This window comes from Symsagittifera roscoffensis, chromosome 5 (genome assembly GCF_963678635.1).
Source record: "Symsagittifera roscoffensis chromosome 5, txSymRosc1.1, whole genome shotgun sequence".
NCBI lineage: Eukaryota > Metazoa > Xenacoelomorpha > Acoela > Convolutidae > Symsagittifera > Symsagittifera roscoffensis.
The window spans coordinates 43,810,290-43,833,769 of record NC_087066.1 but is presented as its reverse complement, the minus strand read 5'-3'; the positions used below and the strand labels follow the sequence as shown (position 1 = coordinate 43,833,769).

Sequence of the window (23,480 nt, the reverse complement as noted above, 5' to 3'; positions counted from 1 at the left end):
TGAATTTCATCACAAAAACATCAATGACTACCTGAACTCATTCTTAATTGAAAGAGTTGTTAGAAGCGAGCAATCAAGCTGCATAGCCGAAATCACAAGACCATTCTTACCGTATACTTCAAAGTGATTTTTTGGTTTCCAATTGGTTTCCTCTCGTTGCTACTTTGAATATAAACGCTTCAAAATTCAGATGTTTTACTTGAAATTTCAAGTAGCTCTCGTGTTCCTTTTTCTGAGAATTTGTCGAGTAAAAACACGATACTTTCAAATGAAACGACATTCTTAAGAGTGAACACTTTTGTACTGATTCTTGCGGCGTTTATTTTGGGATCCTGGGGAGCTGTTTGATAATAAAACTCAAGGGCCTAAAAGTGCATTTTAATCACCTAAAAGTGATAATAAAACTCAAGGGCCTTTAATTTTCCAAAAAGTGCCTAAAAGTGCATTTTAACGCCTTTCCTGCGGCGCAGAAACTTTGCCCGGAACAGGGACTTTTGGCTGCTTTGGCAGAGCTCGGAAAATCAATTTGGCCGACCTAAAAAAATGGTCGACAAAATTTTGAACATTTTTTGAAAATCCCCCCCTCGAGAAAGTCCTAGATAGATCCGCACCTGCACTGGAAATTGGTAGCCTGGTATCTCTGCTTCCATGGAATATAAAACCCGGATTACAGAAGTTGCTAGACTGTCTCGTCAAAATTCAGTTGCTAGACTGTCTAGTGTTATCCCTATTTGGGGAGCAATCGCTCAGGTTTTTCGCTGGATTCGCTTCTATTAGATTGCAGTTCAGTTTTCACTGTAAAAAAAGCAAGTGCGAAACAAATGCTGTATGAGGTTTTTACAAAGTCCATCTCATGTTTCGGCGAAGGCTGATATAAGTCTTTCATCATCTCAAAAATTTACCAGTAATTTGTATCCACAACGGGAAAATTACCTGACCAATCATACCCAAAGTCGAGGTTTTTTTTTTATAGAAAGAAAGAATGATAGTGAATTTTTCGGCCTTATCTTGCACTTGTAAGCGGAAACTTATAACGTTTGTTTTTCACGGGTCATTTTCGACTCAGTCCGGCTCATTGATTATAATTTCCGAGGGGAAGAAACTTTCTTATCTCCTCTATATTGCCTTGTCTTTCCATCTAAAATCTAATCATCGTCGCCTATTTGGTTTACTGACATGAATTACTGGCCAAATTGCGCGCCCTTGTTGCTTTGTCCCATTTCAAAATTAGTGGCGCAGTTTATCCGACTATTATCAGTAAACTCCCTCCTAGAAATCAATAGAAATTACCACAATGCCATTTTTTGTCGAAATGTTCCTTAAATTTTGTTTCAGCTGCCACCTCGGTGACCCCCCGTATCCAACGGAGGCTGTTTGTCTAGATAGAAATTTTATATAGTTTATCTAGTTTTTGCGTATTTTCTGTGCAGAAAAGGTCTATTTCTTTTCTAGCTTAGAAATAAACAGTTCTGAATAGAAATAATCACAAACAGTTCACTGCTCAACCGCAACGAGATAAACATACTTCGAGTATACATAATAACAGTAGCTATACAATGCAAACATAAACTGCTAAAACTATCAATCTTCATCAAGGACTCTAGCATAGTGGTTAAAACAACAGCCTAGAAAACTAAAGGATAGGGGCTCTAGACACACCAGGAGATTTTTTTTAGCTAGAAATAGCTTAGATTTAGCTATTTCCCGACCAGATTTAAGATGAGAACTAAAGATTTTTCAGAAAATCCCTCTTTAATTTAAATAAACTATTCAAACAGAATTTCTGACCTGAAATTAGATTAGGTATAAATCATTTCAGGTCAGAAATTAAGAATTTCTCTCTACGGTCCTCGACTAGCATAAGACTCTACTAGCATAAGAATTTGAAACCATGAAAATGTATTGATTAGCATAATTTGGAAAGTTTTTTTCCACAGAAAAACAAAACAAGAAGAACCCTTCTAAATTGAAACTCACATTTCTGAGATATAAAAAAATGAGAAAATCAGCTATCAGCAAGCAAATGAAATTCCTTATCTAATGATTTCTGGTCAGTCATAACTCGCCCCGATCCAGGGGCGGAGTTACAGAAGGGGCGAGGAGGGTTTGAACCGCTTCAAGGATTCGACCCCAGCCGACCCAAAGAGCCTCTTTTGACACTAATTTAAAAAATTATTTTTAAGGAATCCTGTTAAACGCTTATCGCCTGTTTTCCGAAAATCAGCCCCCTCCCCCTATCGCAAGGGTCCTAGATCCACCGCTAGTAGGACTTGTAATGGCTTGAACCGAACACTGATTGCCGCGCAAATTGTGAAATGTGTGAAAAACAATAACTTTTAAAAGTTTTTCGGGATCTTCCTAATTATCCCATTTTACTGAAGGGGTATATTCGTTACTACGTAAAAATATATCATTTAAAACTATGTCCCAATTTGGCTGATGCTCTGTCGCCCTAATTTCTAATTTACCCGGTGCTAACTTAATTTAGGCTCAATTGTGTCGCAATTAGTCAAATACTGAAATAAATTTTTTTTAAACTGCACGTGGGAATTCAATTAAGGCCAGTTTTTAGGACTCAATTGAGTCCCAAATTCAAGCTAATTGTTGTTAAGTTGCAATTTAAATATTTGCCTTTAGATTATATTTTATCACAATTAATTAAGTATTATTATTAATTTTTACACTAAAGACTAGAATGAATGCAAACACTGTTTCTTTCTGTGTATTTTTTACTCATAATTGCAACAAAAATGAAATGAGTAAAAGTTCTTGAGGTTCATCGTGACGCAATGGTCGTTCTTTTGTAAATGATGGCCATGCATATACCAAGAAGCCTGAAGCGAAAAAAGGAAACGAAAAGTGCAAATATTTAGGATGGCACTTCCACAAGTGCAAGATGACAGCTATCCGCTTTGGCCACGATCTGACTTCCTCGCGCAATGTTCACAGTCACGAAGTCTTCCTTGGTCAATATGGAGCACAAAATCAGGTTCAAAAGATGAAACAAGACACCAAAATCCAACAAGTGGCGGTTAACATCAGTGTAATTGCAACCTAACGGCAATCCGTGAAAAAAAGCAGTGCAATTAGCTTTCGATCTGCAACAAACAAGGCTCTAAGAAGACAAAAACTGTGGAAATGCCCTTCGCCCCACCAATTGTTGATAGGCATTTTGAAATACCGAAAAGAAACGATTCGAGAGCTTCTGCTTTTTCGGCAGCGGTATAGAGGATGCCGAACGAGTACTTATTCTCGGGGATTGTGAGTTATGGCTTCATGAATGGAGTAATCAGAATGGAGTCATCGCATATGGAGTCACCGCGTCTGCGTTATCTAAAAAAGTAAAATCTTTACAACAAACTTTTTACATCAAAAAACCAGAAAAAAGGAATGGTTGCTTTCGAAAAGTATAATTTTCGGAGAAGAGACACATTTGTTTGATTTAAAAAATCCTTGAGAGTTTGTGAAATATCTCGCACAACCTGTGTGTGTGTGTGTGCGTGTGAGTGTTTGATGAGCAATAAACAAACCAGTAGCTATTATCAGCGCCGAATTAAAAATTTTTATATACTACCTCGAAGCTGCGAGTCTATATCAATATTGAATTGATTAAGGACAATGAGATGCAAATTTTATCTGATTAAATTTTAATTTGGTAACTTGTTTATTTTGATTAAAAATTTAGCTTTTTTAAAAAAAAATGTTTGCAGCTTTCAAATAAACAATGGGCCATTAATTCAAACAGTGGGCCATGTATTTAATCGCCAAATGTATCCTGTCCGGCTCTTTTCCAGTTTCCACCCACCTTTCAAAATACCGAGTTTTATGTTTGTTTTACGTGTTATTACGGCTAAATGCGTGATGTTACGCTGCAAAGTATGAAGAACAAATCTGTTCACAGTTGTTGATTTGTTCACCACGCCAAATTTCATTGCATTATGACAAGGTTAAATAAGCTTTTCAAAGTTGAATTTGAAAGTGGGGGGAACTGGAAAAGAGCCTCCTGTCCTGAGTTTTTGGGTTGCATCCGAGCCCAACAGCAACCAAATTTTTCAATTTTCGTCATTTGCTATACGAAGTTTTTTTTAGACCCCACAAGTTTTGGCTGTGGTTATCAAGTTTCTCATGTTGCCTCAAGTTTCACTTGCAGCAATTATTGTTCCGATCATCTTGAAAGAAAAGGTGAGGAACTTTGTAATAAACAAGACAGAACTAAAGTCTCGTGCAGCAATTCTTGTTCAGAGGAGATTTGTATTCTCCACGAAAAATCAGATATCGCAATGAGAGTACGAATTTTAGAAGGTAGCTCAACCGGTTGAAGCGACGCTGAGAACTTTATTTTACGTTCTATCTTATCTAGAACTGGTTGGTTACCCTATGTACAATTTATCCCGAAAAAAGTATGGAAGAAAATATTTGATTTTAAACTTCAATAGTTCGCTTTTGTTGCATTTTATTATCATGTTTTGTTTTTAGAAATAAATTTCAGAACAAAATTCAGTGTTGAAAATGATAATTTTTCATTGCTTTTTTCAAATAATATGACATTTTTTTTTCAGTGTACGCTTCATCATCAACATAGACCATATTTCACCTGTGATCTTTTTTTGCAAAATTATGGGGGTTTAAAGATTGCCATTTTGGCCAATTTGGGACAATTAACGAGCGATATATTTCGCGCTATTAACTCGTAAGCGGAGATTTAATCCGTCTTAGAAATCGTTCCAAATTGGCAGAAAGTAGCTTATTTGCCGTTTTTGATTTGTTAAAAGCGGCGAAATCTATCCTTTTGTACTTTCTATGGCGTGTAGGGAGATGATTTTTACAAAAAATCTCAAATTTTAGAAAAAAAAATTCATTTTGTTTTATTACATATTTTATGTTATGCTTATTTTACTTATTTTTTTATGTTATTGCAGCTCCTTAGACCTTAAAAGGTAGTCGGAACATTCAAGGCTTTGCCCTGATACGAGCAGTCTTGTTTATTTTTCAAAACTTCTCATATAAAATTTGATGATCAATTGTTGCTGCAAAGGGTACGAATTGTTTGCTGGAACATAAGATTTTGCTTTAAAAATTTTTGTTCCCCGGCAATGATGTTTTTTTTAGTAAAATTTTGAATTGTTTTTTTTTTTACTTTTTTATACGTAACAAATTGTCCTATTTTCCCAATCCCAAACTACTTTTTATCAAAGTTCCCTGCTTTTATGTAGAATTTTTCATCTTATCGAAAACAAAAATATCGCAGTTTGAAAAAAAAACTGAAAGAGATGGTCGGAATATTATATGCTGCTTGCAAAGCAACCATCTGTTCTTGTTTGAATTTGCAAAACAATTATTTTGAAATTTATTTACAAATCTTAGCTAAAAAAGATACACATAACTTCCTTGAACTTTTTAATTTTTTGTTTTAAAATGGTATTGTTGCCTGGCAAAATTTTTATCGTTTTATTTTGCTTATATTATTGTTTTTTACTTTTCTATACATTTTAAGAAAAAAACTGTTCTTTTGTCCTAACCCCAAAAGGTCTTTACTATCACAACTCTTAGCTTTTGTTTAGATCCTCATATCACACCAAAAATGACGCAATTTGATTTAAAAACAAACTTAATAAGATGGTCGGAATATTAAGTGTTACTTACACAGCAACCGGCAAAATGCCAAATTTGGAAAAAAGTTATGCTTTCATTGCATTATGACAAGGTTAAATAAGCTTTCAAAGTTGAATTTGAAAGGGGGGGAACTGGAAAAGAGCCTCCTGTCCTGAGTTTTTGGGTTGCATCCGAGCCCAACAGCAACCAAATTTTTCAATTTTCGTCATTTGCTATACGAAGTCTTTTTTAGACCCCACAAGTTTTGGCTGTGGTTATCAAGTTTCTCATGTTGCCTCAAGTTTCACTTGCAGCAATTATTGTTCCGATCATCTTGAAAGAAAAGGTGAGGAACTTTGTAATAAACAAGACAGAACTAAAGTCTCATGCAGCAATTCTTGTTCAGAGGAGATTTGTATTCTCCACGAAAAATCAGATATCGCAATGAGAGTACGAATTTTAGAAGGTAGCTCAACCGGTTGAAGCGACGCTGAGAACTTTATTTTACGTTCTATCTTATCTAGAACTGGTTGGTTACCCTATGTACAATTTATCCCGAAAAAAGTATGGAAGAAAATATTTGTTTTTAAACTTCAATAGTTCGCTTTTGTTGCACTTTATTATCATGTTTTGTTTTTAGAAATAAATTTCAGAACAAAATTCAGTGTTGAAAATGATAATTTTTCATTGCTTTTTTCAAATAATATGACATTTTTTTTCGGTGTACGCTTCATCATCAACATAGACCATATTTCACCTGTGATCTTTTTCTGCAAAATTATGGGGGTTTAAAGATTGTCATTTTGGCCAATTTGGGACAATTAACGCGCGATATATTTCGCGCTATTAGCTCGTGAGCGGAGATTTAATCCGTCTTAGAAATCGTTCCAAATTAGCAGAAAGTAGCTTATTTGCCGTTTTTGATTTGTTAAAAGCGGCAAAATATATCCTTTTGTACTTTCTATGGCGTGTAGGGAGATGATTTTTACAAAAAATCTCAAATTTTAGAACAAAAAATTCATTTTATTTTATTACATACTTTATGTTATGCTTATTTTACTTATTTTTTATGTTATTGCAGCTCCTTAGACCTTAAAAGGTAGTCGGAACATTCAAGGCTTTGCCCTGATAAGAGCAGTCTTGTTTATTTTTCAAAACTTCTCATATAAAGTTTGATGATCAATTTTTGCTGGAAAGGGTACGAATTGTTTGCTGGAACATAAGATTTTGCTTTAAAAATTTTTGTTCCCCGGCAATGATGTTTTTTTTAGTAAAATTTTGTATTGTTTTTTGGTTTTACTTTTTTATACGTAACAAATTGTCCTATTTTCCCAATCCCAAACTACTTTGTATCAAAGTTCCCTGCTTTTATGTAGAATTTTTCATCTTATCGAAAACAAAAATATCGCAGTTTGAAAAAAAAACTGAAAGAGATGGTCGGAATATTATATGCTGCTTGCAAAGCAACCATCTGTTCTTGTTTGAATTTGCAAAACAATTATTTTGAAATTTATTTACAAATCTTAGCTAAAAAGGATACACATAACTTCCTTAAACTTTTTAGTTTTTTGTTTTAAAATGATATTGTTGCCTGGCAAAATTTTTATCGTTTTATTTTGCTTATATTATTGTTTTTTACCTTTCTATACATTTTAGGAAAAAAACTGTTCTATTGTCCTAACTCCAAAAGGTCTTTACTATCACAACTTTTAGCTTTTGTTTAGATCCTCATATCACACCAAAAGTGACGCAATTTGATTTAAAAACAAACTTAATGAGATGGTCGGAATATTATGTGTTACTTCCACAGCAACCGGCAAAATGCCAAATTTGGAAAATAGTTATGCTTTCAAATACAAGAGATACAAATTACCGGCTGAAACCTTGCAAATTATTCTTTAAAAAGTGTATTGTTCCCAGTAGGGCTATGCTCAAACAAAAATATGTGAAGCATGGGAAAGTTTGGCTGGAAGGTTCGTAAGAAAAAAACAAGCGGACCCTAAATGCTTAAACGAAGTTAAGAAAATATGATAGTAACCAAGAAGAGCAGCGGAAGACCAGACAGAAAAATGAAAGGAATAACTATTAAAGAGAAACAATCGTTCCTTAACTTAGCTGTTTAAAATGGTTTTTAGCTTCACTTTTTTGATCATATTACAAAAATTTAAAAAAAATTGTCGAAATTTTGTGGTATGTATTACAGGTTAAGAAAAATTCTAGGTAAAGATCACCTAGTGAAAGCATATAGCGCTTATGTGAAACCCATTTTACAGTGCGGCGTTTTGGCTTATGCGCCAACAGACAAAACTAATTAGAAACAATTGAACTTAAAATCAAACAATTTTTGAAAATTATTTGTTTTAAGAGAAGAAATGAGAGCGTAGTAGAAATAAGACAAAAACGAAAATTATACTTTGTGAAGGAAATACATATCTATGAGTTATTAAAGTTACTAGGTAAGGTTGTGAGAAAAGAGTGCACATCAGCCATAATCCAGGAAGCTGTAACTGAAAAAAAATTGAATACAATTTTCAATAAAAAACTTAAGCTAGGTAGATACCTGTGCATTCAAAGAGTAATAAAAAAAACTTTGATAAATGTTTGAATTGGAAAACTTTTCAACTTGTTCAAAAAACTACCCAGATTTCGCAATTACAAGTTTTTAATCATGAGTTTTTGGACATTTTTATGCTAGGAAATGATCAACTGGTTAAACTCATTTTTGAATAGAAATAGTATTTAAAAGGAATTTTGCTGTCAAGGGTAGGCATACTGCTGAAATTTCTACTTTTTTGATTCAAATTTTTTTTTGTTTATTTTCACCAAATCATTTTTTTTATTTATTGATTAACTATCGATTTTACAAACCAACAGAAGTCATAGCAAGATCAGAGCCGCCTGAAAACCGGCTGCCAATTTTCACGGCGCTCCCGCAATGAGATTTCATTTGGTTGTAAATCTACTAATTTTCACAGTGAATGGAATCTACATTGCAAACAACTTATTATGATTATTATGATTATTATTGTTTTTATATTCTTCTCGATGAAGAAACAAAAACTGGCACTCTGACGAATAGATGAAAAAAATGAATCCTCCTGGCAAAGATAAGCAATCCTCAAACAATTCTCCTCAAAGAACAAGGACTTTGAAAAAATGCAATTTTAGAAAACTAAAATGTAATATTATTTTACAAATGAATCTAATTTAAATGTAAATAGAACCGCAAATTTGATCACTTTGGTGAAGAATTTGAAAAACACTAGTTAAACAATTTTGAGTTGTTAACGAATATATCAAAAGTTGGCACATATGTAAGCTATTACAGAATTTTCTTTTGAGGATATTTGCTCAAACTATCTGCCAAAAAGATTCATTTATTTTGATCTCCCAGTTTGAGTGTTTCTTTGTTGAGACGAATCCTATTCTGATTCAATCTTATACCAAATCTTATACCAAATCGTATTCCCTGATTCATCAAATTTAGCAAGTTTTTTTTCCTTTTCATCATATTTCGATCAGTTTTTCATTTTTTTCAAGCGAAAAACCGCGTGTGCTGACATATCGTTTTACTACGCTGATCAAAAGAGATATTGGGAGCAATTTTAAGTCACGCGATGGAAAAAAAAGTTGCACAAATGGCTTGATATCTCGAATTTTCAACAGTTTTGCAAGACAGCAGATGCTAAAACGTTTTTTTTTAAGCAAAGTCAGTTTTATGAAATAACTCATTGTACATTTGGCAGATAATAAAACATCCAGACTTTTAAAAGGATAATTTTGACGAGTTTAGCAAAAAAAGGCAACAACAATTTTCGTTTTTATGCTTATCTTTTTAGCAGGGGATTAATAAGTTTTTGGTGGACATATTGCGATTTTCCATTCGATTATTGTTGCATGTAATTTTTAAAATTTACTTTAAAATAAACCAATCAGCTTTTTTCGTCATTCTGTCTCAGTTTTTTATTTTATAACTTAGCGCTTCAATTTTGTCATCAATAGACTGAGATGACCATCCGTTCTTTGTATTATTATACGAGAAGGTCGCGAGGGACAATCTGCATGGTAAATAGCAGCGCTTTTTAAGGATTTGATGAAAAATCCCGGCTTAGCGCACCCACTTTTTTCTTCTAGGCGAGAGAGTCTCCACTCGTAAAATCTCAACTCAATAAGACTGCCATATTTTTTGATTTCCGCCCTCTCAGGATTTAAACGCAGGAAACTGAAATTTTTGAACATTTTGTTGAAAAACGATGCATTTTCGCCTCACTTGAAAACTTTACTAGTAAAATTTAGGCTCACAATAATATGACTTAATTGGCTAGCGGAAGAATTGACTATTCTAAACATGTTTTATCATCATTGATAGCATTTTAAAAGGAATTTCTTCATACGAATTTTTGAGGAAAAGTAAGCCCGAATAAAGGCTGTGCTAGAATTCAATTCAGAATTGATTGGTGGCTTTTATTTTTACTTTTGAGTTCAATCGTTGTCTTCCTAATCGATTTGACACTTAAAAGAGCACAAAATTTCATAAAATAATTAAAGCGTGTTTGTCCGTCTTATATAAAGATTAATTTGACTATATATTTATTTTTATTAGTTACAGCATTTACCACCCAGGGTTTTATATATTTTGGGTTGTATAACAGGCTTATTTAGGGATAATTTGTTTGAAATCCACATGAACAGTATACGCCTTTTCTAGTGAGCCCTACAGGTAAAAACATTTTTGCTCATTTTTATAACTTGGACAAATCATGTGATCAATTTTTGATTAACAAAACAGGTAAATTCGCACAAAAAGATGACGAAAAATCGATAAGCTTATCTGCAAACCAAATTAAGATGTAAGCTCTACTTGGAATCTTATCATTATTATACATTCCATCGAACTCGAACTCGCCCAAAAACTATCTTTTTTTCTGATATAAAAATTTGCTTGGCTTGCTGGTCTACGTTTTTCTCGCACTTATTCATTCATTCATAGCACACAATTTTTTTTATTGTCCTCAAATTGTGACTGCAATTTGATTGTGCATATATCTTGAGACTAGTCTAGCCTAAACAGTTTTTACTCTAATCAAACAATTCTTTCGTTCCAGTTTATTACCTCCAGTTCAATAAAAATAAATTACCTCTTTTCCTTTTATCTTTTAATTCCCATATAAATAGTTCCGAAGCCGTTATAAACATTATATCAGAAAACGATTGCGTCAAAAACATGTCACTCTTGAACTTGACAAGTTTAAATTCCATTGCCTTGCAGCAAGAAGCACCGTCAACTTTTTACGACTCTGATATGCTTCAAAGTTCGAGCCCCCAATTTTATTCGGAAAATGTCTCAGATTCCGAAACACTTTCGTTGGCGGACAAAATTTACAACATCAGTCTGGCGATGGTGTTGTTTGTGATCAGCATAGTAACCCTTCTGGGAAACGTGATCACAATTCTGGCGGTGAAAACAGTTCATAATCTGAGAAGCAAGACCAACTATCTTATAGTCTCACTCGCATGTGCTGATCTCATGGTAAGTTTTTTTTTAAAAAAAAGGGCTTTGGACTTTCCAAAGAGAAAAGTTCTCAATCTCGGAGGGGAGCGAATTCCTGTAAAAAACAATTTCTAAAATCAGAATGGGCGTGAGACCCACTTCTCGAAAAGTTGACATCCATAGGGAACCCAAAAAAGTCTTCTTCATATTTTTTTGCATAGTTTAACTTAGTTTTTTTTTCGACCAAATCTAACTTTTCTGAGAGCTTTTTTAAGAACCATTTGCTTTACGAGAAACAACAAGCTTCTTTCAACATGCGAAAGAAAAAACATTGAAGGCGTGTACATGCGTGAGTAACATGGTTCTCATACTTGAGTTGAGAACCAACTTTAACCACCGATCCCGCACCGAGCGCCCATGAACTCAAATTAATTATAATGGATTCCCGAGACCAAAATATTCTACTATAATCTACTAAAGTTGTAAAAGTCAGATCACGAAATCGATTGTACTGTGGTTATAATCGATTATCTAAAAAAATTTAATTCCTTTTAATCCATTAAATGATTTTAGTCCATTGTTTTGGACATTGAAATCGAATATTTTTGCCAAGATAATTCGCTATAATCGATTATAAATGATTTTATTTTTAGAAATAAATTGGATTATTTTTGCAGAAATTTTGCAAACTTTGCAAAAAAAAAATACGAAATTTAGGCCATATCTGATACTAAACGCCTCAACGTCACCTCCTCCAATTTTTTTTACTACCCCCAACTAAAGAGGGGGGGGGGGGATAAACTGGGTGGGTCTCAATCATTAACCCCCCTCCCCCAATACTAATGATAAAATTTCCCCCCTATTCAACTCTAAGGGTGGCAAATAGCGGTTGATATAATTGATTATAATGGATTCCCGAGACCAAAATATCCCATTATAATCCACTGAAGTTGTAAAAATCAGTTTCCGAAATCGATTGTACTTGCATTATAATCAATTATCTAAAAAAATTTAATCCCTTATAACCCATTATGGTAGATTGTAGTCCATTTTTTGGGCATTTAAATTGAATATTTTGCCAAGATAATCCGTTATAATCGATTATAAATCAATTTAAATCAATTTGTTTTTAGAACTAAATTCGATTATGTTTGCAGAAACTTTGCAAATTTTGCAACAAATGCAAAATGTAGGCTATATTTTCTACTAAATGCCTCAATGTCACCTCCTCCAGTTTTTTTACTACCCGCAACTAAAGAGGGGGGATAAACTGGGTGAGTCTCAATCATTAACCCCGCTCCCCAATTCTAATAATAAAACATCCCCCCTGTTCAACTATAAGGGTGGCAAATGGCGGTTGCGGTAAAATTGGGAGGAGAGAGAGGGGGGGGGGGGGGTTAAACAGGGGGGGGGGGTTAAACTGAGGAGGGTTTAATCATTCAACCACCCCCATTCCACTATTAAGTTGTTCCCCCGCTATTCAAACCTTACCCCCCCCCCCCCCAGATGTGGTAAAAAACAGTAAATTGAAGTGTTAAGCTGGGATGAATTTAAAACTAGAGACAAAATGTATCATCAGGAATGTAATACGTAGCAACTGCACTGAACAGGAAATGAGCTAATTTTGGAAACAATTGTAAATTTCCTAATAACCTGTCGAAAAAATCCAATATAATCGATTATAGTAGATCACAATGGGTTATATTGGCACAAACATTTTCAAGAATATAATCCATTTTTAATGGATGATAACAGGGGCGGATTTAGGGGGGTGGGGGGGGGGGGGAGGGTTGGCAGAGGCTTCGTTTTTCCTCTGAGGGATTAGACACCCTGCCGACCCAAAGTCAGCTTACGTTTTTGTATAATAATATCCTTGTAGCTTAGAAAAAAGTTTATTATAAACAACTGCTCCTAGCCCTTTTATAATTTAGCCCATTTTTTTCAATTTCCGATACGATTGGTACCAACTGCACGCATTGAAAACTGATTGGGTCTAATTGTTTTTATATTTCTTGTCAGATTTAACAGGGATTTGACCCGCTGCCGACCCTCAGGGATTCGACCGCCTGTCGACCCATCATGATAATCGATTATTATGGATTAAATTAACATAAAATTTATTAGGATTATTATTCGTTTTTAATGGATTATAACCCATTTTTTTGTAATTTTATAGATAACGATCATATTATGACAATATAATCGACTATGATCCATGGGCGCCTTGTGCGGGTTTTATCGGGGAAACTGTTTTTAGCAAGTTGTTTCTTATTTCAAATCGCAACTAATTTATCGTAAGTACAAATTTAAGCATGAATCAGCTTATCGTTGACCCTAAATCAATCCAAATGCCACCCTCATTTGCTCTACTTTGACGATAGTCAGAATCTAGGACGACTCTGGCTCTGGTTTTCTGAGCTCTCCTAAAACACCAAATAAAATTCTCCAATATAAAACTGCGCCGCTGGCGAATTTTTCAAAATCGTTTCTAAAACGCATGATACAAGATTGTCAACATTTTGATTAACGAAAGTTTTTGCGCGCGTTCCCTTCAATTTTTTTCTTGGCATGTCAATAAAGAACACTGGTAGTTTAGAAATTTCACAGATTCTATACCGAAAATTTGTTCAGTAATAGCTTTCACAATGTTTGAACTTGAAAAAAAAGATCAAAAATTGTTGTTATTTTTAAACATTCCATTTTAGTTTGATTTATAAAAATGCTCCAGATTTTTCTACATCTCAGTAACTCTCGAGAATTTTGTCGACTTTTTTAGGTCAATCAAATTGATTATCCGAGCTCTACCAAATCACAGCAGAGACCCTATTTTACCCAAACTTTCTGCGCTGCAGGCAAGTTCAAGAAAAACAACTGTCTGCAAAATTGTATTTTTGGCCCTTTTTGGAAATTTTTGACAAAAAATTGCCTTTTATTGGCACGCGCTGGCCCCTCAAATTTGGTATTCATTAGCGTCAAAGGCGCCTTTACAAAAAGATTCGGTCAGCCAAAAATGGATGTCTTAAAATAGTGGCAAAGGCGGACCCTTTGGGTTGTCAGGGGATAGAAACCCTGAGGGGGAGGGGGGTGGGGGAGGGGGGAGGGGGGAGGGAGGAGCGTTAGTTAAAAAAAACCTCCCCTTACATCTGCTACTGTCTTAGTGCATTTTGAGACACGGCTTATTCCAACTGAACGCAAGGAAGTCCATCTCGAAGAGATTCAGTTCATCTCGAAGAGACTGAAATTGATAAGCGATTACTGAGCACCACAACCTCGGGTCGAACCATGTTTTCGTTAATGCTCAACGTATTCGAACTGTTTTCAGCTGTGATCAAGCTTGGTTTTGCATGAGTAGAATTTTCCTATCTCTCATATCGTAAAAAGTACATAGATCTGATATTTATTTCAAAAGTCAGTGTGGCGCATCCTAATACCGCGGTGAGAGAGTAGATTTTCGCTAAACCCAATGTAGACATAATGGACAGCAGGATTACTAACTGATCCGAATACAAAATTGGAAAGAAGCTCGAGCTTAATTGTGTTTTTTTTGCAACCAGGTTCCACAACTTCACTTTTTGGCTGTGTGATATGTCAAAATGAGTTTTTTTTTCTGTTGTAGTTCGAGTTGCAGTGAAATTTTGTGAAACTTTTTTGTGCGTGCCAGGGGAGAATTCGTAGAAAATTTTATTTTTCAGGCATATTTAGAGTGAACATCGAAGAAGAGTTGATTTGCGCATATAACTAAAGTTAAGTCTAAATCTGCTTAACGATTGCAAAAAATTGCTTTTACAGAAAGAAACAAGGAACACTGGTCATATTTTATATTCATAATGAGTTTTTTTGGACCCAGACCAATATCAAGAATACCGTGGGACTTTCTGCCTTTGTCAAATTTTGACCCGACAATTTTTCTAGCCAAAAAATGTGTTTTTGAAATGCTTGGAATTGTTTGACAAAGCTTACGGTTTTGTATAATTTTATCATTGTAGATTGGAAGAAAGTTCATTATGAACAACTGTTCCTGATCCTTTTACTCCAAGGCAGCTTGGTTTTGCGATACGATTGTACCAATTGCACGCATTGAAAACTGATTAGGTCTAATTGTTTTAATATTGCGGTTCAGATTTAACAGAAAACTGATAAGCGAATTGAGCTTATCTTTAGTTGATCTACAAAACGTTCAACATTTTCGAAAGGATTTTGCCTGTTTCAATATTGCTTTTGTAGAACTAAAAAACTTTTCTGCCCCTGATATTATTAAAAGTGTAAGCTTCTCTGAATGTCATTATTAAAGATGATCATGATTCTGTGCTGAGAGTGTCAATTCCTAATTCTCTCTAGGGCGCTAGTGACATAACCGATTTCAAGATAACTAACTGTTCCGACAACAAAATGGTTAAAGAAAATTGGACTCAATCGTGTTTTTCTTCACTGCAAAACCAAGTAGCACAAATAAACTCGAGATAAGGCTAAGTAATATATTGCAAGGAAATTATTACACTTTTGGTCTGAATGTGCACATTTTTTTGGGTGCCTAGAAACACCCGTTTTTCATTTACGGACCAATTTGTGATAAATTGATTCCATTGGACCTGAGAAAAATTTTTTTTTGTCATACAAGCTTAACATGAACTGAGCTCAAATAAATTGCTTATTTTTTGTTACAACTTTCTAAAAAAGCTAGAGGATTTGTGCTGGGTTTGGCTTTTCCTTGGACTTTTTGACTACTTTTTGCTTTTTTAAGTGCAATTTCGTGTATATGGAATTTTACATCTGAAAAATATTAACGCCTTCAGCACAAAATATAAACATGTTTCACCCATGTTTATGTTTGGTAAATTTAGAGCTGTTTGAAAACTTGCAATGAATAAATTGGACAAGAAACGCAATTTATTTGGTTCTATTATTTTCGGGCGGCGATTCAATTGGGCTCAAAAGCTTTTCCATTTAGCTATTTGGTATGAGGCAAGTTATTTGAGGCATGCATTTGAAAAAAACTTGAAACTTTATCAATTTTGATTTTCCAAACTTTTTTAATTATGTTTACAATTAATTGTTTTTCAATGATTCTTATTGTTCCGACTTTCGTAACAAAAGTAACGAGATATTTGTGCTCGGTGTGTTTTTTTTCTTCAGACAAATTTCGTCTTTTTTAACTATCCATTTTGAACAAAAGTTTTTCTACATCATTCAAAAGATATTATTGTCTTGATTGAGCTCAAAACTGAAAAGATTTTTTACCTGTGATCAATTTCGTGAAGTTATGGTGGCTTAAAGATTTCCATTTTGGCCAATTTGGGACAATTAACGCCCGATACATTTGGCGCTATTAACGCATAAGCGGAGATTTAATCCGCCTAGAAATTGTTCTAAATTGGTTGAAGGTAGCTTATTTGCCACAAATGATTTGTTACCAGGAGGAAAATTTGTCACTGTGTACTTCATATGGTGTGCGGGGGGATGGTTCCACAAAAAATCTCAAATTATAAAAAAAAAGTCATTTTATTTTTTATATTTAATTTTTTCATGTTATTACTCCTCCATAGACCTTAAAAGGCGCTCGAACTTTCAGAGCTTTGCCCTGATACGATCAGTTTTGTTAAATAATTATGATTTTTTTTGGACCTCAGGGATGAGGGTTTTGCAAAGACGCGAGCAGTCTATTTTGTTTCAGAATTATGCAATTTATCAATTTAGGATGTTTTAGTCTTTTTAGGATGTTTTTGGACCTCTTGTTTTGTCAAAGTTGCTAAGATAACTTTCAAAACTCAATGTTTTTGGTGTCAAAACATTGGGGGTTTTGAATTGACGCAAGCATTTTTTTATTTTTCAGAACATTAAATTATCAATTTGTTTTTTTTTCGACGTTTTTAATGGAATCTAAGACGTTTCAATCAAATATTCAGCATAATTTAAATTATCAGCTTTGAATAATTTTGGAACAGAAGGCGTTTAAACCACGTTTAACGTCACTATTCCCCATCTAAATATATAGCTTTGAAAAACGTAGCCTGATAATTATTTGTGGTACCTGATTTTCCGTGGAAAAAAAAACGAAAATAAAAAATGATACAAAAGACAGAGTTACTCCTCGTTTTTAATGATCGCAACAACAAACTCGGTTATGTGCTTTATTGGCACTAGCTACGAAATCAGTCAATCTTAGGTTACCGAAAAAATCCATCACTGCCCGCCATCTTGGCCCGTTATACATAAAAACTCATGCGGTGATTTTGGAACATATGTCATTTTTAAAGCAGTTTTAGTTGTGGTTCAAACGAATGTTAGATTTATGCAAAAAATAATCCCAGTGTCGAGAAAAGTCGATTTGAAATTATTGAATTTTAGTCTAAAATCGAGCGAGTGAAACGAGCGTGCAGGTCTTATAACAGGCTTGAATTGGTCTTTTTATCATCCAAATTGAGTCGTTATAATTTTTTTTCCAGTAAAAGGCTTTTTTGAAGTTTATTTTAGCAACTTCGACAAAACAAATTAAATCGAAGTTTTTTTTGTAAAGATTTTTTTTTCCATTTTTCCAATCGGTTTGCTGCGAGGAAAACTGATTTCGAATATATCTAAATTAGTATTTGTATTATTATTGATTTTGCGTGAATTTATGACTTATGTCTAATGGCCTACTCGAAAAAAGAAACTGCCTATTTTTTGTATTTTTGTGGTCGTAACCCTCTGAGCTACTTGCACAGCAACCCGCTCTCCTTGTTTCAAAATAGAAATTGAATATTTTTCTAAGAGATTCATGTATATAATCAAGCAAGCGCAATTAGTCGAAACAATTGTTTCGAAAACTATGCAGCAGTAGAGCAGACAGGCCATTTGCGCATCAAATATAAAATAATAAGACAAGTCGCCCTACCCGATGAATCGATCTAATCCGCCCTTTGAAAATATAATACTTACCATATAATACGATATATTCACGATATAAATTATACCGTATATTGAGGTCTTAATAGCTCAAAACTTCTAGTATCAATAAATTTATCAATCTGGGTGGTTGATTTTCCTTTCTACAAAACATCGGCACGGGAAGTTTGCCATTCCGTGTTTCAAATGTCATTTGGTGAACATGCAGGTGCGAATTTACAATTATCTGGAGGCGGCTGATTTTGAAAATACTTTCGAAAGTTTAGTATCTTTTGACCAAAATGACTTTCTGAGGTATCCCTAAACACTATTAAGACCTTTTTTACACAAAGTTTTTGGCGCCACCGGCAAGTTTTTGAAGAAACAGGCCAAAAATTCCGTTTTTGGCACTTTTTAGAAATGCTTGAAAAAAATGTGTGTTTTTATGTTCCTTTTTCCCCCTTAAAACAAGTTTACTTTGGTTTCAAAAGCGCATTCAGAATTAGCGAAGGCTCTGGTAGCCAAAAAATCTTCGTAAAATAGTAACAAAGATTAAAATAGTGCCACCTAAATCCGCCCCCGACAGCATGTGCAATTTTATCATCGGTTTTCATTGTTTTTTTTTCTGCTAAGCATTATTGTGTTTTGAAAGACAAGCCATTATTTCATTTCTCTTTTTTGATTAAAAGAAGAAGTGCTATTGAAGTTTTAAAAACTTGAATGATTGCGTACTTGAATTTTGATAACCGCGCCAATTATTCTGAGCACATTGCTTCACATTTTTCATATGAGTTTTGCCCGATTAATGAGCAGTCGCTACTTTCAGTTAAGTTTGCATTCAGCGAGGGTTTTTTTTGAAATGTCTTGTTAAGATGGTGGTTTGGGTTAAGAACAAATGAACTCCCTAGTGGGAGGTCAAAACATTGCATTGATTGCAATTTCCTTATTGATTCAGTCTAGAAAATCTTTTCATTCGTCTTCTCAGCTGAAGATATACAGAAAATGACTATAATAGCGGCCACTTAACACTGAAAAGGGTTATTCTTTATTCTTTTAAACAATGCCCTTTTTTGCAAAAAAAAACAAATTGCTTATTCCTTAAAACGATCTGTTGCAGAGGCGGGATTTTTTTAGTGCAGGCAATATGAGAAATTTGGTTTTAAGCAAATCTACCAAGTATTATTTAATCATGCAGAAATTGAAGCAATTTTTTGTCATTAAAGATTAATTTTATGGAGACCGTAATTTGAGCATAAAGATAAACAAGACTGCTCGTATCAGGGCGAAGCCCTGAATGTTCCGAATGCCTTTTAGGGTTTCATGGAGCAGTAATAACATCAAAAAATTAAGTGTAATAAAATAAAATGAAAACTTTTTTTTTCTAAAATTTGAAATTTTCTATGAAAATCATCCCCCCACACGCCATATAAAGTACAAAAAGATAATTTAGCTCCTTTTAACAAATTAATTATGGCAAATAATCTTCTTTCGACTAATTTGGAACGATTTTAAGATGGATTAAATCTCCGCTTACGCGTTAATAGCGCGAAATATATCGCGCGTTAATTGTCCCAAATTGGCCAAAATGGCAATCTTTAAACCACCATAACTTTACAAAAAATGATCACAGGTGAAATATCTTTTCAAATTTGAGCTCAGGACAACAATAGCTTTCGAATGATATAAAAAAAATTCCGTCAAAAATGGCTAGTTAAAAAGTCGAAATTTGTCTGAAGAAAAAAAAAACCCACCCCGAGCACAAATATTCCGTTACTTTCGTATCGAAAGTCGGAACAACAAGACTGCTCGTATCAGGGCGAAGCCCTGAATGTTCCGACTGCCTTTTAAGGTTTATGGAGCAGTAATAACATTAAAAAATTCAATGAAATAAGAAAAACGAAATTTTTTTTTCTAAAATTTGAAATTTTTTATGAAAATCATCCCCCCACACGCCATATAAAGTACAAAAAGATAGATTTCGCTCCTTGTAACAAACCAATTCTGGCAAATAAGCTTCTTTTGACCAATTTGCAACAATTTCTAAGACGGATTAACTCTCCGCCTACGCGTTAATAGCGCGAAATATCGCGCGTTAATTGTCCCAAATTGGCCAAAATTGCAATATTTAAACCCCTGTAACTTTACAAAAAATGATCACAGGTAAAGTATCTTTTCAAATTTGAGCTCAGGACAACAATACCTTTCGAATGATATAAAAAAGATTCGTCAAAAATGGCTAGTTAAAAAGTCGAAATTTGTCTGAAGAAAAAAAAACCCACCCCGAGCACAAATATTCCGTTACTTTCGTATCGAAAGTCGGAACAACAAGACTGCTCGTATCAGGGCGAAGCCCTGAATGTTCCGACTGCCTTTTAAGGTTTATTGAGCAGCAGTTACACATAAAAAAAAATGATTTTTTTTTTTCTAAAATTTGAAATGTTTTATGAAAACCATCCCGCACACGCCATATAAATTACAAAAAGATAGATCTCGTTCCTTGTATCAAATCAATTATGGCAAACAAGCTTCGTTTAACCATTTTAGAACGATTTATAAGACAGATTAAATCTCGCTTACGCGTTAATAGCGCGAATTATATTGCGCGTTAATTGTCCCAAATTGGTCAAAATGGCCAAAATGGCAATCTTTAAACCCTCATAACTTTGCGAAAAATGATCAGAGGTGAAATATTTTTTCAAATTTAAGCTCAGGACAACAATACCTTTTGAATGATATAAAAAATTTTTGTCAAAAATGGCTAGTTAAAAAGTCGAAATTTGTCTGAAGAAAAAAAAACCCCACCCCGAGCACAAATATTCCGTTACTTTCTTATCGAAAGTCGGAACAAATAGCATAAAAATGAGGCCTTTGAAAAGGTGTTCAATTACATTAATAGCCAATCAGATTTTGATGATACTATAATACAGCAATTTGGTTTGAAATGAGCACAACAAAACCATTGACTTAGCTATTATTCAGTTTTTTGTTAAAAAAGCGAAAATGAATAAATAGTCATGCATCTGCCACTGCCACTAAGTGGCCATGCCGAAAATTTCATCCATAGCTCTTTCAGAACCACGATACTTATTGCTCTTCCAGAATCGGCAAAAAGCCCACGATAATACCTAAATAAAGCTAGCAAAGTTTATGCTATTTTATCTATTTCATTCAGCCCCAAATCGAAACACAAATCGCAACACTTTGTATCGAAACATAGAAATGGAGCAATTTTTTGTCGTTAACGAGTAAAAACTGTATATTGAAACATCGAAGATATTGTTTGATATAGTCTCTTAAATTTGATTAACCCTGTTGAATTTGATATTATAAATTTGATTTACCCTCTTTATTTCATAAATATCTGAAAACATGTGGCAATTTGGTCTCAGTTTAGTCTAACTTCTTTAATTCCAAATTAAGTATAAACTTGAGCGCTCCAGTCTCCTGCGGGCTTATGTAAAAATATATTCAAATAGAGCAAAATCAAAAAAATGAATACTAGTTTGCTAGTACCTCCACAGGGGAATTCAAATCTCATTTTGCTAAAAACGGCACCAAATAGAAAAAGTCAAATGATAGCCCAGTTATGGATATAAACTTTACTGGATTCCTTATTAAATGAGCTTGATAATGTTTTTCAGGTTTATTGACCGCTGAATCGAATATATCGATTACTAGATTTGATTTTAAATTTCAGCAATAAATTGTTGTAAGATCCATTCAGTTACCCCTCCCCCACCCGGGCTATATGGTACCTAGTAAAGAATTGATGCAAACTATAAAGAACTAATTCAACGGGTAGGCCTATGGTATTTTTGTACCAAGTTGTGGAATGTCAACCGACAGACTCGTAGTTACAAAAGTAATTGTAATAAAATATGAATTGTTAGAATAGAGAATGTTGAGATATCTGTATCGTTCACCAGATAACGAGAGAGTGATTTTCATTCATCATAAAACATTGACTCAGTCGGCAAGTACCGGCCTTGACATAATAACATCAACTCACTCAAGCTACCATTATGACCTCTATCATCATTTCAATACACAATGCGTTACGTTACATAATGGGAGGCACACCCGCCGTACCACACTCCCCCCTTCAAAAATTTCCTATCAGCAGAAATTCTGATAAAAAAAAATTGAGTTTATGTATGAGTTTAGTTTGTTTTAGCTGGGTCTCCTACTTTTGAGGCTATATTTTGTTCTTTTTAAAGACTTTCCTTCGTCTTCTTGGTGATGGCGACAAAGATAACTCTGCAGGCGACACCGGAACCATCAGCCCGCCCGAAAAGCCTGGCATTGGTGCTTCCGAAACTTCTTTGACCTCATGACGTATGGGACTGCCATAAAATTGTCTCTGTCTTTTACTGCGACCTGAGGTTCTCGAGGAGGAAGACTCGTTCCCATCTTGATCTGCTATAGCCTCAGGAGTTATCTTCTGCGGTGAGGTCGGCGTCTTGGTAGGGCTGAATTCTGGGGTTTGTTTAACGACCGTCAAGGGGCAGGACTGAGGTGTGACGTTAGACTCTGTCACTTGGTCGTATTCTGATGAAACCGGCTTTAATCCGGCTGCGTCCGACACTACTTCCGCGCCTGGTTGTATCGTTACCCTCCTGGTCTTATCTGACCTTTTATCGAGTTTGACGGAGATAGGAATGGCTATCAAGCATGAAGGTTGGGCGACCGGCGATGTTGTCGCCACCGGAGGATTGAAGACGCCTCCAGAGCTGGAGGACGATTTTGTTAAGTCCACAACTGGAATTGCGTGTCTGGGTGTTCGAATTGGGGTGCTGGATCTAATCACACTGGGAGCGATTGCACGGAATTTTCCTTGTTGAGGGCCCTTCGGTACTGCCAGTCTAGTTGTTGCTGCCAATTGTTTCTGTTGCACTTATGCTTTTGGGACCAGAAATTCGTCCGATGATGACGAGGAAGAGAATTTTCTCTGTTTTTTCAGCCTTTCCCCAGACCTGAAACTTGTGGATTTTTAAGTCTTAACAAAATATCACTTTTCCTAATTACTTTCCCCGCTGCCGTAATATAAGTAGAAGGAGTAACTCTGCTAATTTTATCCCCATAGCATTTAAATAATCGTTTCCCTGATTTACGATTTGCCACTTTCCTGAATACTTCAACTGAGTTCGGACTACATAAAAGCAATGACTCTAGTGTACATTTGGTACTAGTTGTTGAAGAATCTATGGCGTCCTGTCTGAATCTCAGAGTCCCAGGTGTTAGGCAATTTCTGAGGTAGGCCGCTAAGAGCTGGTTTCTCTCCACCAAGGTACGGAGAGCTCGGCAACCTTATTCATGAGACAGTTTCCTTTTCCAGATCATCCACTCATTTGCCAATTTCGCGAGCTGTTCCATCGATTTGTAGTAGGGTGTATTTGCAATCTGGGCGGGTTCCATCTTGAATTTGGGTGAAACATCCCTGCTTTGGTGGCCCTTCTTAACTACCTTGACGCGAGGCCTGCTGTCACATAGCTCTCTTCTCTACTCGGCTGTCAAAAGGTCTCTTTCCAAATTCTGT

At 34.8% G+C, this 23,480-nt stretch overlaps 1 protein-coding gene across 3 annotated transcripts in view; it reads left to right on the top strand.

Annotated features, from left to right (window-relative positions):
- The first annotated feature begins 9,553 nt into the window (after nucleotides 1-9,553).
- The window catches only part of LOC134845612 (beta-1 adrenergic receptor-like), a 144,615-nt gene continuing 130,688 nt past the window's right edge, over nucleotides 9,554-23,480 (top strand). The window contains exons 1-2 of one of the 3 annotated variants that reach the window (XM_063862596.1): nucleotides 9,554-9,657; nucleotides 10,382-11,122. In XM_063862596.1, coding sequence (XP_063718666.1) covers nucleotides 10,817-11,122 — 306 coding nt within the window. In that variant the 5' untranslated portion in view covers nucleotides 9,554-9,657; nucleotides 10,382-10,816. Of the gene's footprint in view, nucleotides 9,658-10,014; nucleotides 11,123-23,480 lie in introns of those variants that run through there. The other 2 variants (XM_063862597.1, XM_063862595.1) reach the window with 2 other exon arrangements.